Genomic DNA, 18814 nt, shown 5'->3' on the forward strand with positions numbered 1-18814 from the left:
CTCCTGACATCCCTAAATGCTAATATACAGAGGAGGGTGGGAGGTGGGATTAATACTCATCTGAAAAAGTTATTTCGGCCTCCCTCTCCTGCCCCCTGTGGGAATCTGCGTCCTCATCAGAAGCCGGCCCCTCGCTGTCCTCCCCTGAAGAGCCGACGGCAAGAGGAGAGACCCTCCCCGTGTCTCTGCCCGTCGACGTGACGGTCCTAGATGGTTGCTCGGGATTACGCCGATGGAACTCCCTGATGAGCCGGGGGTCCAACACATGACGAGCTGGAACCCAAGCCCTCTCCTCAGGGCCGTAACCCTTCCAGTCCACCAGGTACTGGACTCCTCTTCCTCTGCGACGGGAACGAAGAAGTCGTCGGAGAGTGTACGTAGGCCCGCCGTCAATCATCCGGGGGGGTTGTGGGGGAGGGACCGCAGGAACCAAGGCACTCTCTCGGACAGGTTTGATCCTGGAAACGTGGAAGGTGGGATGGATCCGTAGAGTCCGAGGCAGTCTTAGCCTTACTGCTGCGGGATTGATTATCCTGACAATCTCAAAAGGTCCAATGAATCTAGGTGCAAGCTTCTTTGAATCCACCCGTAAAGGAATATCCCGGGAGGAAAGCCATACCTTTTGGCCCACCTGGTAGACAGGTGCTTTGGAACGTCGGCGGTTGGCAGAGGAGGCGTACCGGTTGGCCGAACAAACGAGAGTTCTCCGGGCTTGATTCCAGGTCCGTCGACAACGACGGATGAAAGCCTGGACGGACGGACAGGTAACCTCGCTCTCCAGGGCCGGAAACAGAGGGGGTTGAAACCCGTAAGCACACTGAAATGGGGACAGCTTGGTGGCAGAACTGACCAGAGTGTTGTGGGCGTACTCGACCCAGAGCAGTTGTTTAGCCCAGGCCGCTGGGTGCTTGGAGACTATACAGCGTAAGGTCGTCTCCATCTCCTGGTTCTTTCTTTCTGTCTGACCGTTGGATTGCGGATGGAAACCGAATGACAGACTGACCGTGGCCCCAAGGAGCGTGCAGAATTCCCTCCAGAACACCGAGGTAAATTGAGGACCACGATCGGAAACCACATCAGTAGGCAGCCCATGGAGCCGGAACACATGGAGCAGGACCAGCTCTGCCGTCTCTTTAGCTGAGGGGAGCTTGGGTATCGGCACAAAATGAGCCATCTTACTGAATCGGTCTACCACTGTCAAGATGGCAGTGTGTCCGTTGGACGGTGGCAGACCAGTAACAAAGTCCAGAGAAATGTGAGACCAGGGGCGATGAGGGATAGGCAGAGGTCGTAGGAGACCAGCAGGAGCTTGGTGAGAAGACTTGTTTTGATTGCAAACAGGGCAGGCATTAACAAATTCCCTGGTGTCCTCCTTAAGTGTTGCCCACCAGAACCTTTGCTGGACTACCTCCCATGTACGTTGGATCCCAGGATGGCAGGTGAGTCTGGAGTTATGAGCCAACTGGATAACATCAGACCTCAACGTCTGCGGAACAAACAGGCGGTTCGGAGGACAGGCACTGGGTCCCGGCTGGTCCTGCTGGGCGGCCTTGACCCTCTCCTCCACCTCCCAGATGAGGGCGGCGACGAGCTGAGGAGTCGGAAGGATGGTGTCCAAGCCCCTGGGAATGTTACCTCCCTCTCCAAACTGACGAGAAAGAGCGTCAGCCTTAATGTTCCGAGAACCAGGGCGGTAGGAGAGGGAGAAATTGAACCGAGTGAAGAAAAGGGCCCATCTAGCCTGTCGGGAATTCAGTCTGCGGGCCGACCGGATGTGCTCCAAATTCTTGTGGTCGGTCCACACCAGGAAAGGTTGACTGGTCCCCTCGAGCCAGTGACGCCACTCCTCCAGAGCCAACTTCACTGCTAACAGCTCCCGATTTCCCACATCATAATTTCTTTCCGCTGGAGTCAAACGCCTTGAAAAGAAAGCACAGGGATGGAGTTTTTGGCTGTCCATTGCTCGCTGAGACAGGATGGCTCCCACCCCCATATCAGAAGCATCCACCTCCAAAACAAACTGTCTTACAGGATCGGGTACTCGGAGGATGGGGGCGGAGGTGAACCTGGCCTTAAGGTTCTGGAATGCCTCCTCAGCCGAGGAGGACCACTGGAACATAACCTTAGAGTTCGTAAGAAACGAGCTGCAGCCCTCCGGTTACCCGGCGTAGGGCTCCGGGGTAAATACCATCAGAGATGATGCAGAAGCGGGTGTCGACGGCATAGGAAGAGGCGCTGGAGTGGCCACTCCTGCCACTAGCTGCTGCACAGTAGCCGTTAGCTGCTGTAGCTGCGCAGATAAATAGGTTAGCGTCTGGTCATGTGAAGAGTTAGCATGATGAGCCTCGGTGGCCAGGGCGGCTATCGAGGCTTCCTGCCTCTGGAGAGCATCCTCAACTCTCTCGAAACGGTCTCTTGGTGAAGAGGAGTGCGCTGGGTCCATGTTCTGGCCAGATTGTTCTGTCACAATCTTAAGGAGAACCCAAATGCAGCACTCGAGAAACCAAGGAGAATTGGTAATAAACTTTATTGGAGATTCCACTGGATCTGAGGAATACCAACCGAGCAGTTTAACGCACCGGAGGACAGTGGGCAGAAGGTGAGTCAGGGACAGGCAGAGAGTCAGGGAGTAAGCGAGGCGGTCAGCGTAGATACAGGCAGGGTCGGATAACAGGCCAGACAGGATAGTCGAGGGACAGGCAGGATCAGGGAACAGGCAGAGCAGGCAGATCGAGGACAGGCAGGGTCGGAACCGGGTAGGCAATCTGGTATCAAACGCGGGAAAGACAAGCATGAGGCAAAGTACAATCTGGCAAAGAGTGTGTGTAAGGTGCGGGTTTAAATACTGGCAGAAGCTAATGGGTGCAGAAGAGAAAGAGAGTGAGCTAACGAGTGGGTGTGGAAAACAGGTGAGACACGTGAATGGAAAACTACTGCTGAATGATGGAGCAGACTATGACAGATACTATTGATAATCTGTGACATCACAGGCAATACTACAACTAAGACCACTGTATGGGACACCAAATGCAATAGTAGGGTGAATACACTGCGATAAACATTAGAAACCACCAATAAAGATGGCGTGAAAAAATAAACTGATGTTAATGTAAATAATGTTTAGTGACAAAAGGGAAGAAAGCAATAATGGAATTAGTAGATGTTATTCTTTTGAGGTTTTGAGACACAGGGAGAATTTCTTTTGAACACATTTTGCCACATTTTAAATTCTGCTCATCACTTGTCCTTAAAGTGGACCTATCATGCTATATTTGAAATATATATTGTAGGGCCATACCTATATAAAACATGTCTGTGAATTTTTTTCAAAATACCAAACAGATCATGCATTTTAGCCATCCCTCATTTTGCTCTTTTCCAGCCCTGTTTTTGCAGGGGCTGATTCTGCTTTTGTGGCAGACTACAGCACCACTTACAGTCCTGGCATATGTACTACAGCGTCTCCTGCGCTTTCGAGCGGTCTCTCATTCCCCTGATAGGTGGAGAGTTTCCCATATAGGCGGGGCACCCCTTTTCTGATGTCAGAAAAATTCAAATAATAATCAGCTCCGTTGCAGCCCTGTTTTTAGAGATTTGGGTATGGAGGATAAGAGAGAGGGTTGTGTTTTCTGACACTTGGTGAGTTCCCTGACACACCGGGGACACATATTCATGTATAAAAGAAGTACAAAAGTGCATTTTGCATGATAGGTCCCCTTTAAGTGAAAGCAGAGCTCAAAGAGATCCAAACGACATACTTCTCAGAGATACATACAATATTTGGCTCAACACCGCTTGAGAATATATATTTTATAAATATGAATGAATAGGCCCTTCAGGATAGAATAAATGATAACAGGATTTTTACATTTTGCTCTCCTAAGCTCTCTAACACACAGGTCACTACAAAGCCTGTATAACCCGATGGCACCAGTCTGTCTAGAATTCTGAAGCATTTTGTTATCTTAACTCTGTGCTCTGTAAATAATTCATCGGACGCACCTCCACTCCTTTGCTCTAAAGACCAAAAGTGATGGAACTAAAAGCTTAAAGGGCTTAAACTAAACTCTACAACAGCACAGTAAGGGGGGAAACTATTCTGGGAAGTTGAGGGCTGATCTTTTCCCTTGAATCCTGCAACATAGGTGCCTTTCAGTCAGAGATTAAATGAGGAGTGACACATTTGCTCTTGAACACTTAAACTTAATGCTGTGCTCTCCATCACTCACTCTTGCTCATTTACAGAGTATATATTCAACAATCACATTTTCATGATCTTCATAAAAGAAGATATGGTGTGAAGTATTTCCATCATGTCATGGTTTATCCATCATTTAAATCCATAACTGTCTCAAACAGGCTTTGTGATATGGTTCTTTAATTAGATGTGATTTCAGGAAAGACTTGCTGCTTGTTCAGCAGTTAGTCCTACTGTTTCTGATAATGGTTGGCAATGCAGTAATGCCTTCAGCTCCCCACTACTGAATGAACACAGCCAAACATGGCAGATGCTTCCACATAATCAGAAAAAGAAACAAAATATGCACTCAAACTGCAAGTGTGTCATTAGCTGTGAGTCTCAGTTCATTTTCAAAAACTTCTGTGAGTGACCTGGGGCCAAAACGGCAGCCCTGCCCTTGTTTTCTGACAAGACCTCAGCACGGAGCAGAGATAAACAAAAACCCTGGAGGGGCCCAGAGGAAGAAGCAACACAAATAACCACGGCAACAATACAAGGATTTGGACAAGCTAGAGAGAGCCATGGGCATTTGCTGGCTTTAGTCAGCTACTTTCTGCTTGTTTTCAAACTGTTTCTTGGGTGTGGATGACATTTCTCAGATCAGAGAAGAGGGAACAACACTTCAAATGTTTCTGCAAAGTTATCCGCCTTGTGCCTTTTGTTCAAAGTTTAAATCTTCCTTTGCTCCCAGGAAGGAAGGAAGGAAAGTAGGAAAGGAGAAAAGGGAAAATACTCTGACTAAAGTGGAGAAAGATGAGAAGGAGTGAAACGGACATGGACAAAAGACAGAGTAAAAGAGAAACAGGAGGCTCTCAGAAACGTATTTATTGTTCTTTTGATGTGGTGAAATAACCCTACTGTGACACTATGACAGACATCTCTCGCTTATTCATCTGCTCATAGAAACACACATGATATCATTGGCACAAACTAATATATATACATATATAGCTCACAGATGGCTACTTGCCACACAGACATGGCTTGGGGCGCATTTCAAAAAGTAAGCAACAATGATGCAATTGTGTGCAGCTGGTACAGTTGCTACCAATTTATTTGAGGTAGATGTCCAGGCCTGATATGGCGCCATAAAAACCAAGATTGGTTATGAAACTACGTTTACAAAGATGCACCATAGGCTTCACTCAACTTTTACAGTTAATACATTCTTTGATTTTCAAGGTGGAATTTTCCTACATTTCAAAAAAGCCTGGTGATGTCATGTTATTATGTTCTATCTTTTAAAAACACGTCTCTTCCAAGTCCCCCATCTTTGTACAAGTGGAATACTAAATCACTTAAGATCAGGAAACTCACTATAAGCTAAGGGACAACATCTAACTTATATTACCATATTGTGAAAAATAAAATGCAAACATGTGTTGAGTTTAATGTTACAAGATCAATATTAAATTGATTATATACAACTTATTCAAAGGCAACCTTGATACTCAAAAATGGAAATGCAAGTTTGAGCAAATTTGCTATAATATAATTAGGCATAAACTTTGAGTGAATTAATTAATCTCTAAAGCAGTACAGGTGGCTTCTCCCGCCCTTTCGCCACAGGACTTCCAACTGCCAAAATACAAGCCATGGTCCAAGAGAGTGACAGAAAAGATCACAACTGCCAAGAAAACAACAGCTATTGCATATGGAGAAACCGTGTCTGTCCACACTTCTACTTTAACTGCCAAACTAACCATTGAGTGCCATTGTGTGTCTGTGTGTGTCTATGTGTGTGTGCAGTTATGTATAAATGTGTGGGTTTTGGCTGCCCTGTCTGTAAACCCCCTTGTATGCTAGTGTTCAACAGGCAACAAGGCAGATAACTTGTTCCTTAGTATAGTGTGTGTGTGTGTGTGTGTGTGTGTGTGTGTGTGTGTGTGTGTGTGTGTGTGTGTGTGTGTGTGTGTGTGTGTGTGTGTGTGTGTGTGTGTGTGTGTGTGTGTGTGTGTGTGTGTGTGTGTGTGTGTGTGTGTGTGTGTGTGCGTGTGCGCGTGTGTGTGTGCGCGTATGCGTATGCTGAACCACTACACCAGCTGTGCCTCGGGAAAGAACGATGATGATGATGATAATTATGGTAACATTAGAGAATAGACGCAAACGCAAGAATATCTGTCTGAGGTGAACGGTTGAGTCTAAACCCTCTTAAATGGGATAGCTTACCTCCTCAAATAGGAAACATGTGATCCATAGTGATCTTTTGATACACTTCATTAAATTGTGGCCTCTGCTGGTTGGGTTACATTAACATTCCTAACAGTGCTGGGTCTTTTAGCCAGAGATATTTTGTATTATTTCAGTTAAAAGACAACATGTGCCTTCGCTTCGAGAGCTGAGAATGGAAAAGCCACAGTGAGAGCTCACACCCACAAACAAGAAACAGTTCATCAAGCTCAAATATGTTCAAATACAAAACAGAACATTTTTCAGTCTGAAAAGTAAGGACTTTAAGTAGTAGTAAATGTTTTATTTATAAAATCAACACCGCCAAGAAATGAAGTTAACTATTTTTTAATGAAAAATACGTTCACTTAACTATTTCTTGCAGAGAATACTTTTAATTTGAATCTAATCATCTACTGTGGGCGTTCATTTCCCTCCTTAGGGAAAGTGACCCGATAACACTATCCAAACCAGCACAAAGAGGCTCTAAATAGCACAGGTCATTAGCAACTTTTTTTACTAAGACTTAGTTTAACAAGCACAAGAAAGGACGTTTCTGCTATTGGAACAGACACCAGATAAAATAAAATAAAATGCAGTCATTAGAGCTAAAAGTTGCTGGGAAAACAATATGTCCGCACTCTCCTGATTAAAAGCAGTGCTGCTGCAGACAGAATAAGACAGTGTTTCTCATTACTGACTAAGTTGTTTACAACATCAAAGTAGCACTGTAAATTATTTGGGAAAACATTTAGAAACACCAGTAAAGTGCACCCGTTGTTGCATCTCTTTACTCATGTCGCCGTGTTACTCCTTGTTAAAGAATACATCATTATAAACATACAGATAGCATTTGAAAAGAGGACATTGTCTGTTTCTTACATGTGTGGTGTCCAATTTAGCTCGTCCTTTGTTTCACTTTTTCATGACTCAGCAGTGAATAGAAGTGCAGACCTACTGACTTGTTTTGTGTAGTTGTTTAGTATGTTTCCGATCTGCTTTGTTTTCATTGATTCTCTCCCACACAGACTGTGTGTGTGTGTGTGTGTGTGTGTGTGTGTGTGTGTGTGTGTGTGTGTGTGTGTGTGTGTGTGTGTGTGTGTGTGTGTGTGTGTGTGTGTGTGTGTGTGTGTGTGTGTGTGTGTGTGTGTGTGTGTGTGTGTGTGTGTGTGTGTGTGTGTGTGTGTGTGTGTGTGTGTGTGTGTGTGTGTGTGTGTGTGTGTGCTAACTTGTGATCTAAGCCCTCTGGCTCTCTGTGTTGTTTTGTCTTACAACATTTATTGATGTTTATTGAAAATAAACATTTGGTCCAGCTTAAAAAAAACCTTTGCTTGAGGTATTTTATATTTCACCACCCAAAAGATTGTTGTAATGCTCAAGGCTCAAAGCAGATACAGTATAGTAGTCAAACAAATCCCTTATTTATATTATTGCACATCCTTAAAATAATCAACACTTGTTTTAATCAAAGATGCAACACATCTGACACGTTGTTCATGAAATGTTGAGGGAGTGCAGAGATTGGGGCGCCCTGCTGTGATAGCTGAGCAATCTAGATATAATTTAACATGGAAGTTAGAGGCACATTCATGGTAGATATCAGAAGAGTTGTAATGATCGCCTTGCACAAAGTCAAACACCTATAATAAAATAATAAAATCTGACTTTCACTCTGAGGTTGTGAGACAAGGTGGGAGAGTAGATCTTAAATCTCTCAATCATTCAAAACAACTTTAAAGCTTTAATCCATTGACCCCATTGTCACCCCATTTAATGTAAGCCTCTTTGGAACAGACTTTCCCAAAAAGTAATATCTGATTATTGCACCAGCAGCTGACCTAGTGCTTATTAAAGTAGGTGGCAACAGTTAACTGTTTAAAGCTATCGAAAAAAAGGCTATTTTTTCATAACCAATTTACAGTATCAATAAAAAATACATTTAACTGATTTTCTAACTCAACCAAAGTACAAACTGTTCTATTGCAATCTATATATTGCATGTTTTCATGAATAAGGATGATCTAGTAGTTCAGTTTTTCGCACATTGAAAAAGATGTTCTTTCAAAATCTGTGTGTATTTCCCTTATGATATGACACACATATGAAAGTGACCTGTATGTTTATTCATTTTGCATACACATATTGCATTCATATTGCATTCCTGTTTCACTTAATATTAAAGCTATTCCCCAATAGGACAACACACATAGCAAACGGTGAACACCAAACCAAGACAATCAAAAGCATGCAATAAAAGCACAAGGTAATGAAGTTTGCACCAAGTAAAAAATAATATGTTTTATGCAGTCGGAGATGGGCAACAATGATGAATACATTCACTTTATCTCTTGACACAAAAATAAGCTCTATACAACTGGAAGCTTTCACTCAGTATAGATAAAAGTGTCTTCAGACTTGTTAGCCCACTGACTCACAGACCAAAGCTAACTTTTCTGTTTTAATATCAAGCCACTAACTGTTTTTATTCAGGTAGAAACCCTGACTCATAAAGCAAAGTAAACCAAGACTTTACAGAGTTAACATTTGTGTTTCAACACTTAGCCTTGGGCAGTGTGAAAGGCAGCTGGATTGTCCCTTTGTATAAGGCCTTTGAATGTCTTTAAACACACACAACAACAAAAACAGAAATCAACGGTGCACACCTCCAGCTCACTGCACAGCTACCAGTGAGGTTTCAGTGGGGATCCTCTGTGATTTTCAGTGTTGAGATGGTTGTCTTGTATTGTTATTATGTGACCAATCAACACTAAACACGTCTAAACACAATCTACTTAATTAATCAAGCTTGAATCACTTAGCCTCTGACCTCTAGAGGCCCAAATAGAGTGATACAAACACCAAAGCCTCTTTATGAGTGTACTGTAAATTCAAGTGGAGTGAAATCATTCTGCCGTTCTTTTTTCATAGTTTTTTTCCTTCCAATCTCTTACCTCTTTGCAATAAATTATTAACACCTCAGTTATCTTTCTCCCTCCTGCAATGGCTCATATTCAAGTCACTATATCTTTCTCCCTCCCACACGTTCACTTTGCCTCTTCTGATTCCTCCCTCTTTCACCCCCGTACAATCACTTTTTCCCCCAGTGAACAAAAGATTTTAAGGACGCATAATCTTGACATTGGAGTCATTATTCCCGATCCTCTGTCCCAATACAGTGCCTTCCTATATGTGCTCCTCAGGGGGAGGGGGAGAGAAAAAAATATCGCTGTGTGCTTGGATAATTCTGGAAAATAACAATGTGATATTTCATCCAAACACTACACACAACAGACACACGAACATGCCTTCTCAGCAAAGTACTACCCATATTCATTAGCCACTTAGAATGGGGTTCTCAAATGAATCAAAGCAAACTGCTTACACGTAATCTTGTCACCCGCGGAGTAAAATATGCCGGGTTCCTTATTACAGCCAGTGCAGAGCCGAAATGAGTGAATGGACTTGTTGTACCACATCTAGGTCTGTAGTGCACTGTGTGTTAGTGCCTCTGTACCAATCCGCAATAAACTGAAATTGAATGTTACAGCGTTTATGTCGGATTTGTGCCTTTGTGGCTGCCTGTGTGTGTGTGTGTGTGTGTGTGTGTGTGTGTGTGTGCGTGCGTGCGTGCGTGCGTGCGTGTGTGTGTGTGTGTGTTTTGTTTCTCTAAGCCTACACAGTTACAGTACAGTAAATTACATCATGTCTACCGCAGGAGAACAGGCACCAAAAAAACTTTCTACAACACATGCTAAATCCCTTTTTCACGGCATCCTACAGAATTACAATGTACTCGTTCAAAACAGGAATACCTCTTATGTGAAGCTGAGTGTGAGCGTGAGTGTGAGTGTGTGTGTGTGTGTGTGTGTGTGTGTGTGTGTGTGTGTGTGTGTGTGTGTGTGTGTGTGTGTGTGTGTGTGTGTGTGTGTGTGTGTGTGTGTGTGTGTGTGTGTGTGTGTGTGTGTGTGTGTGTGTGTGTGTGTGTGTGTGTGTGTGTGTGTGTGTGTGTGTGTAAACCGCAGTCATAAGCCAAGGAGGTAAAAAGTTACAGTGGTGATTATAGTAATTATGGTTTCAGGTTTTTGCATATTCCTTTAGATGGACCACTAGATTACAGACAGTTTTGGCACAAATAGAGAGAGAGAGAGAGAGAGAGAGAGAGAGAATAGGAAAAAGAAAAGAGCTACTGTCGTCGGGGGTGAGGGAGGGAGGGGTTGGATTCAGGGACCAAGGAAGAAAGGGAGGAAAAGTGGCCAAAATGGGGTGATGTGGAAAGGAGAGCAGGAGAGGAAAAAAGAGTTACAAAGGAAGAGAAAGAATGTAATGGTGAAAGATATGAAGAAGAGAAAGACTAATCCTTCAGGCGGCTTTCCTACGCCTCTCAGCCCGCTAGCTTGCTTGCTTCCTCCTCCTCTCCCCAATCCGCTCTCAACCAGGAGTTGAATGGGCTTTTACAGCGCAGCTTTGTTTCCTATCAAAAAGGAGCGTGAATGTCAAATTCTCCACCATAAAAAACACCTTCCCCTTTAGGTTTCTTCTTCCACTTTATTTCTCTCTTCTTGTATTTCTGCTCTTAACCTTGTCGCTCCTTTTTTTTCTTTCTCCTTTTCTCAATACAGGACAATACCCACAACAAGCTTTGAGTGGAAACAAAAAGAACCCGGGGTGTCAGCCTTGTGGACCCCCTGCTGCGGCACGTCGTCTTTTCTCAATTCCAGATTAATTACATATTCATGCTGACACAAATAAGACTCGTTTGCTCCGACACACACACAAACCCCCCTCAGCCAAAGCACCCAGCACCCATCTGCTGGTCGTGTGTCTACACTCCAGGAATTGTTCTCATAAATGGAGCGCGTGTTTTTAGAAATGCGTTCTCTTTGAAGGTGTGTGTTTAGGTAGCAACCCTTTTGCAATGCCGCAGCTTATAAAGGTTGAGCACTGCAGAAATCTGTGATAACACTTTCAAATTATATTTGTAAAACACTTAATTTAAAGCATGTCTTTAATAAGAACGCCATGAGCAAAGATCTGGAGACGCAGCAGATAGGTTGTTTGGCATGAATCCAAACAAAGTGTCAGAAACAGACATGGGATGAGACGAGGGGGATTAAGCTGAAGAGGCAGAAGTTTCTTCCTTCACGTACAGAAGGAAAAAAAGGGTGTCTGGTAATCGCTTGTCTTCAATACGTGCAGTATGCTGCACATTGTGTTTGGAGGCAAGTAAACCAGCCTGGGCTATTTACTGGAGGTTTTACGGTATCAAATAAAAAGAAAATATAGGCCATGAAAAGCCTAAACTGGCTGTGAATAGAGGCAAGCCTTAGAAACATGATACAAGGTGAGATTTCAATGCAGAGCAGCTAGCATGACAGCAGGCTCCGTTGCTCTACCTATCTCCTTCATTCTTCCGTTCTATTTTTCTATCTATCTGTGCTTGGCCTGTATAAGTCTGTGCACGGGCGACTGTGTGCGGGGAAAGCCTCTCTCTCTCTCCCCGGCTGACTGATGAGTTTCCACCCTATTTCCGTGAACGCACACACATACACACAAACACATTACGTCCCGCTGGGTTTGGGCCTCTGTTCAGATGTACAACAATATGTCCACTGTTTGGGCCACACTCTAATTAAACAGTGTAAATCTAACTAGAGAAAGGGACAGAGTGGCAAGAGACAGTAGCAGAAAAGGATAATAAAAGAGGGGAGCTAAAAGTGGTAGCAGATGGGAAGGAGAGAAAGCAGGACAGAGAGTGATCGAAATTGGGACAAATGACAGCAAAGAGGAACTGAGACGATGGACAACAGTACCAAAATGTGTGGCCTTGCATTCAGTGGCTTCAGTTTACTGAGCGCAATTGGAAAGAAAGACAACTAGTTTATTCTTGCAGAGGGCTGAAAAAAATGACATCAAGCAAACTCAAATAATGAACGTGTGAGGTGTTTTATGATAATGATCATGCTTTCCAAAAAGATGATCCAGTAGCTTAGTTTATACAATATTCCTCTGTGTCTGAAAGTGCTTTTAATCAGACTGGCTTCATATTATAAAATAAAAGTTCACATCTTAAATCTAAGATTTAAAAGTTGTTTTTTTCTTTTTACAGCACTGGACTGCATGGGACCAGTGGGAACTATATTGTAGGCCTTGATTGGGAACACACACACACACACACATACACACACACACACACACACACACACACACACACACACACACACACACACACACACACACACACACACACACACACACACACACACTTACTAACTAGAACAAAAAGGCTGGAAATGAGAGCCCCAGATGAGGCCTTAGGTTTCACAAGCCATGAAAAATTCATAATTCCTGATCTTTACATGAAACTCTAGAAGGAATAAGGCCTTACAGCAGCAGACGCTGGGAATCAGCTTCAGAACATTTAGCTTCTCTTTTCTCCCTTTCCTTTTTTCTTTAGTTCAGCCCATCTCTAGTAAACACACACACACACACACACACACACACACACACACACAGATGCATTCTCATGTTCCATCCTGGGTTTTCCCTTGCGGAGTGTGAGAGACAGTAAATGGTGCAAGCAGAGTGACACGCTTTGTCGACACAGACTCTTGAAAACCACCTTCTAAACCGGATTTCATCTCTACTTTCCTCAAAGAAAGCAGAGATGAGGTGCTACACAAACAACCCACATTCAGGCTCTTGATTCTTTAAATAGGCCAAGCTGCAATTGCTATGTGTTATAAGTTAAACATATAAGATGTAGACAACTTTAGGGGGACACACACAATCCAGCACTTTGACAGTACTACACAAAATACTGAGGATGCATATTCAAGGCCACATACAAGGAGGAAAAAAAAGTCAGTAAAATCCATTCAGCAGCTAACATGGACACAGACTGAAAGGATAGATATAGAGTAAGGGAGGGTGGAGAAAGGTTTATTACCACTGGTCACACTTAAATGGGGAGTCTATGAAATGTACGAATGAGTAAGTAAGGATACAGAATAATATAAAGAAGGCAGAGAGGTGAGGGAAATCTGCCATCACTGCTACTAGCAGCAGGAAGGTCTTCTATAGAAAACAACCCCAGATACCGTCAAAGACTTCCTTTCACACACTCTAATGAACGCCCGTCCGAGCCCACACACACTCACTATAACGCTCACATACACACGCAGAGAATGCAGACATAATGCACCATTGTTTGACCGGAGAAATATCTTGCTGTGTGTGTGTTCTGTGTGCGAGTATGTGTGTGTGTGGCAGTCAGTCAGCTTGTCAAGTCCTAGTGGAGTGATCAAAGCTGGTACAAACCACCCAGAGAGATCTCTCCCTTCCTCACCCATTCATCCTTCCCTTCTCACTCTTTCTATCTCTCCCTCTCTTGCTCTGATACAAAAACAGCATTGGGCTGGCTTGAGCAGGGCAGCCAATGAAATTGGTGTATTTAGTTCCAATAATTCCCAGCTGTCCCCCTACAAGCACTGAACCCTGGATGGCTGCAATGCACCATGGGACAGGATCAGAGCATAATGGGAGACAGCATGGGAGCTCTGGCAATATCATAATGCCAAGAGTTTGCGCGCACAAACACACAAACAACTACATACCATGTGAGCTCTGCTGGAGCAGCGCGATGATGCCAAGATGACACACACATGAACAAAATCACACAATCTCCCACGTATAGACGTTCTAACACACATGTGTGCACACAAAAACCCACACACACACAAAAACACCACAGGAGTTCCTTGAGAGTATTCCTATGCTGCCAAGTTCATAAACACACACTCACACACCCCTCATGTGAGCGCATTCAGTACATCTATACACCTCTGCACCTACATATTCACACATACACCTACACCCATCTGCGCAGGACACAGAAAGTCACCCACATTTTTTAATGAACTATTAAGTTGAAGACTATTTAAACAAAGTAAAAAAAGTTTCATAGTATAAATGGTTGTGGTTTTTCAAAAGAGATCGCGAGTTGAACCTCAACATGCCAGAGAAATATGAGCGTCTGTAACCAGAACCCAACAGCTAAAGTGTAGATTCTGAAATGACTGCGGCTGCAGGCTCTGTATAATGCAGAAACACACTAAATGTTTTAGACTAAGACTGTATACAGTAGCAGCTGAATTCTAAAATCTAGCTACACCACAGCTTAGTCATCATAATAAACAAGGGGACTTTTCAGACTTTGCCGACTGATCTTGACACCCATTCACTCCAGATCAAATATGAGAGGGCTTAGCTAATGGCTTTTTAATAGGCCGAGAGGCTTCAGGGTGGGACTTAGTTACAACGCACATGCACTCTCACTGGCATGAGAGGATCTCAACGAACACTCTACTCTCATTGTATGTTGCCACATGACAAGTGTGCAAAAAAATGTGTGTGTGAGTGCAAAAGGATATTTTTCCATAATTTAATTTGGCGGTGCAAAGCTAGAAGAATGATGCCTATATCACAAATAGGGTTGGGATCAAAAATTATTAAGAAAAAATATGAATAATGAAAAGTTTAAGAGGGATCAGGATGTCAAGTAGAATGACATGGATTGAATCATTTATCATGTGTGGGATACAATAAGTGTACATCTGAAAAATGTAGTATTTGACGTTTGTCATCATTCATCATTTGAATCCACAGCAGTTACAGCATCATTTCCACAAACACCATTTTCTAGAACAGTATTAGTCATAACCTCAAAAACAAATTAAACTAGTAAACCATACCAAACCACATATTCCACAGTGAAGTTAAATCAAGGCAACAACTGACCACAAGACACTCAATGATGCATGACCAGAAATGTTGAAGAACAGAATAATTATTTGGTTAAACTTATTTGTATATTCAATTAAAGACTAAATGCCCACAGAAACCGTTTGAATATATCCACCTGATGTACTGAGGATTAAACCCATCACTGATGCAGAGAGAGGATCATTATGTACACAAAGTAACCAGCTCCCCCACAGTTAATGTCAATGTGTGTTTTGTCCCATTCAATTGAACAACCAATAGAGTGACTCTTTACACACAAAGAACTGACTTCAGAGACATGAGTCAAGTCGTAAGGAACAGATAATTAACAGACAGGAACATAAGAGGCAAAAAGGGAGAGGATATATATAAACTTTTGAAAAAGTGGAAGTAGAATAAGGGACAATGTGCAAAGTTTGAGGTTTCATCTGCCTGAAAAGCCTCAACAGTTTGAATTTCCAATTATCTGATTTTTCTACCAGTGTTGAATTGAGTCGCAAGCTGGTAGCAAGGTGCTATTTATCAGATGTGGGTGAAAGCCTACTCAAATTGTGTCCCTAAATTGCAACGTATTGATTTAACAGTAAAGCAGAGAACGGTCATAATGAATATTGCGGGAGTTGGTGAATGTTGTTCCCCTGGGCAACGAGAGAAAGGTGGCAGCAACATCATGTCCAATTACATCCGAAATTCAGGAGAAAAAAAAACTTAGGCTAACACAATGTCGATACCAATGTACTGACTGCACTCTGTGTGGACTAGGCAACCTCAATCTCGACAAGGCTTTCAGGTGGATAGTTAGTTATGTAATTTGAGGGAAAAGATTAAAACAACACCAAGTCTTAGTAGGGTATCACAATTATATTTAAAGATCTGAATAGGGGATGAAACCTACTAAGCTCCTTTTATAAGGATTTGACACAAGAAAAATGTGTTGTGTTGAAAATGTGTTGAATTAAGAAACTTGGTAATATTTTTTTGTTTGCTAAAACATTAACAAGGTAACCATAAGGTCTCCCTGGGAAGGTCACCTAGAGTGTGATAGGAGTTTTCTGTCAGCATTTCCACACAAAAAAAAGCAGCCTTTTAAATTGTGAATCTCTTAAATGATTAAACACTTTACAAAGTTAGGATTATGTGTCTGGCTCAGTCCGCCCGTGACCTGCCTTCTCCTCCACTCACACCAGCAGCGTGTGGCTGCACGCCTATCTGCAGAAATATCACTTTAATAACCCTGCTATGATCACCGGGGGACTATGGTGCCAACACAGTAGTCTGCTAATAAACACCTTATCCTTTTCATCAGCCTAGACTTGTGTGTACTGATTTATGGGGCGCTTTCTTTAAGCCAATTGTGACGAGCTGATTATATTTACGCATTTCATCTTCAACTACATTATGTTTGCAGACACCGGGTTGTCTTCTGAGATATATAATTGCCCTCATGCTCCAGGCGGCTGTGAGTGTTTGTGACTTTTTATCAATTTTCCGATTGGAGCAGTGTTGCGTCGCCTCTACATCGCGAGGCGCTCTGCAATGAGACATTAGTCGGCTAATCATGGGCTCCGCGTCCTGCCCTTCACAGCTTCCACCTTAATCTAACTGCAACCCCGGAGTTCATTTACCCATTTATAGTGCTGGAGAACAATCACTGCAATGTTCATTACTGACAGGGACTTCAGGAGTGTTGGCAGTCATATTCGTATTTATCTGTTTCTCAAGAGCAAATCAAGACCACAATTTCACACTCAGCCGTTACGAATGAACGCAGTTTATATTTCAATCGTGATACATTACTTAGCCTATTAGTCGTTTCTCACAGGAAAACGTGGGATGCGAGTTGTGTATTTCAGTTGGCACCGCACACTACAAGCAGGCAGGGAAATGCGCAGATGGACCTGTTTTACACCTTAAGACGCTGGGTAAAGCATCCCCTCATCGGCCCAATTTAAATGGAAATACGCCACAAAAAGAAATAAAAGTAGCCTAAATGTCTCTGGCAGGAGCTACTTCTGCCCCCCCCCCCCCCCCCGCCTACTTACAGGCATGCTGCCACTGCCACACAGCCGCATCTCGGCAATAAAGGAACGCTTTCATCGCTCTGAAACAAATTAAGAGTATGTTTCTTTATTTAAAAGAAGAAGCACTGTGCAGCTTTACCTTGGGCGACTCCTCGGTGTGCAAGCAGCAGGAGGAGCAGGATCCCCGGCGTGGCGCACATCCTCACCAAGCCGAAACCCCCGTGTCCTATTCCACTTCTCTGTCCACTTTTCCCCATTACAAGCAACGCGTAAAACACATAAACACACACAACTCCTCGGTCCACGGCGGGGGCGATGAGAACCCCCCCTCCACCTCAGGGTCTGCTGATTAATCAAACGAGTCCAAAACCAAAAGATGGGTGAGTGTATAGCCTCTAGTCCCGGTGTCGGAGTCCGTGTGAAAAGGCGCAGGTTAAGCTGTGAGAAGAGCTCGGCGGTGGAAACAGCCACGGGGTCCCTTCACTCAGCGGCACTGCTGCCTCGCCACTAAGCTCTGCTTCTCTCTCGGTGAGCTCTCTCCTTCTCCACTCTCTCCGTTTACGCAGAGACAAAAATGCCACCGCCCTCTGGCTACCACAATGTGTTTCTTTCTCTCTCCTTCACTCATGCTTCACACTTTAATAACATTGATAAATGCAAATACAGCCACAGTCATTATGTATACTCTGAATAACAAGTCTGAATAGTAATATTTGTCTTGTTTGATTAGTCGATGCTATCCTACTCATATTCAGGGCTTTGAATAACATCATATTTTATTTTAGACTTTTCCAAATATATTTCAAATGTTGAGTTTCTCAGGTTATTGTTTGTATCTCCCTTTTCTATGACTTAGTTATGCTTGTGAATTACATGTCTGTCTAGTCTCAAAACAACGTTTTGTATCCGTCTAATGTTTGCGCGTGTACGCCCGTGCGCGCCTCTGATAACTGCCGGTGTGGAACATACAGGGGCCACGAGCGCTCACCGACTGTTGTCTGCCCCCTGACGGCCACGTGCGTAGGACATGCAAATTATGTAGGCCTACCGTTAAAAGTTAATTTCTACCACGCAGTGTTTCTGCTCTAATAAGTACACTTCTGTAAAAATGCACACGACTGTAAAGGATTCTATAAACAATATGAAACCACTTTTGATTCATTATTGTAATGTGTAAGACTGCGTCCAGAATCTTTATGGACCGTCAAATGGAGGTCACTCACCCAGCTAATGTACATTTATTTCCCACCTCAACTTTTTTTCTTTTCAAATGTATCAGATGTGAATGGCTGAAATGTTCAAATATAAAATGTTTTTCCATTGTACAAGCAGATGTCCTTATTTGCTATAACCAAGTAATTATGCTATATAGCCACCTTCTTTAACCCATGGTGACCGCAGGTTTGTTTTACAGTTGCCATATTTCCACACACTCATGACAGCACAAGTGGCTTTACAAGTACAATTGTCATGTTCCCAAATAGAGGAATTAAAGCTGATATACCATTTCTCTTACAAGATAAGTAGTTACCACATTTGTTTTACAACAGTGTCACCTTGAAATGTTTGACTACTTAAGAAAAGTTAAGTGACAATACAATTG

General features: G+C 43.2%; 1 protein-coding gene across 2 annotated transcripts in view; it reads right to left on the reverse strand.

The window, feature by feature from the left end:
- LOC117452086 (netrin receptor UNC5C-like) overlaps positions 1-17738 on the reverse strand; it is a 243835-nt gene extending 226097 nt beyond the window's left edge. For both annotated transcript variants that reach the window (XM_034090541.1, XM_034090540.1), the window contains exon 1: positions 17351-17738. In XM_034090541.1, coding sequence (XP_033946432.1) covers positions 17351-17468 — 118 coding nt within the window. In that variant the 5' untranslated portion in view covers positions 17469-17738. The remainder of the gene's footprint in view (positions 1-17350) is intronic.
- Between the last annotated feature and the right edge of the window lie 1076 nt (positions 17739-18814).

Source organism: Pseudochaenichthys georgianus, chromosome 9 (assembly GCF_902827115.2).
Source record: "Pseudochaenichthys georgianus chromosome 9, fPseGeo1.2, whole genome shotgun sequence".
Taxonomy (NCBI): domain Eukaryota; kingdom Metazoa; phylum Chordata; class Actinopteri; order Perciformes; family Channichthyidae; genus Pseudochaenichthys; species Pseudochaenichthys georgianus.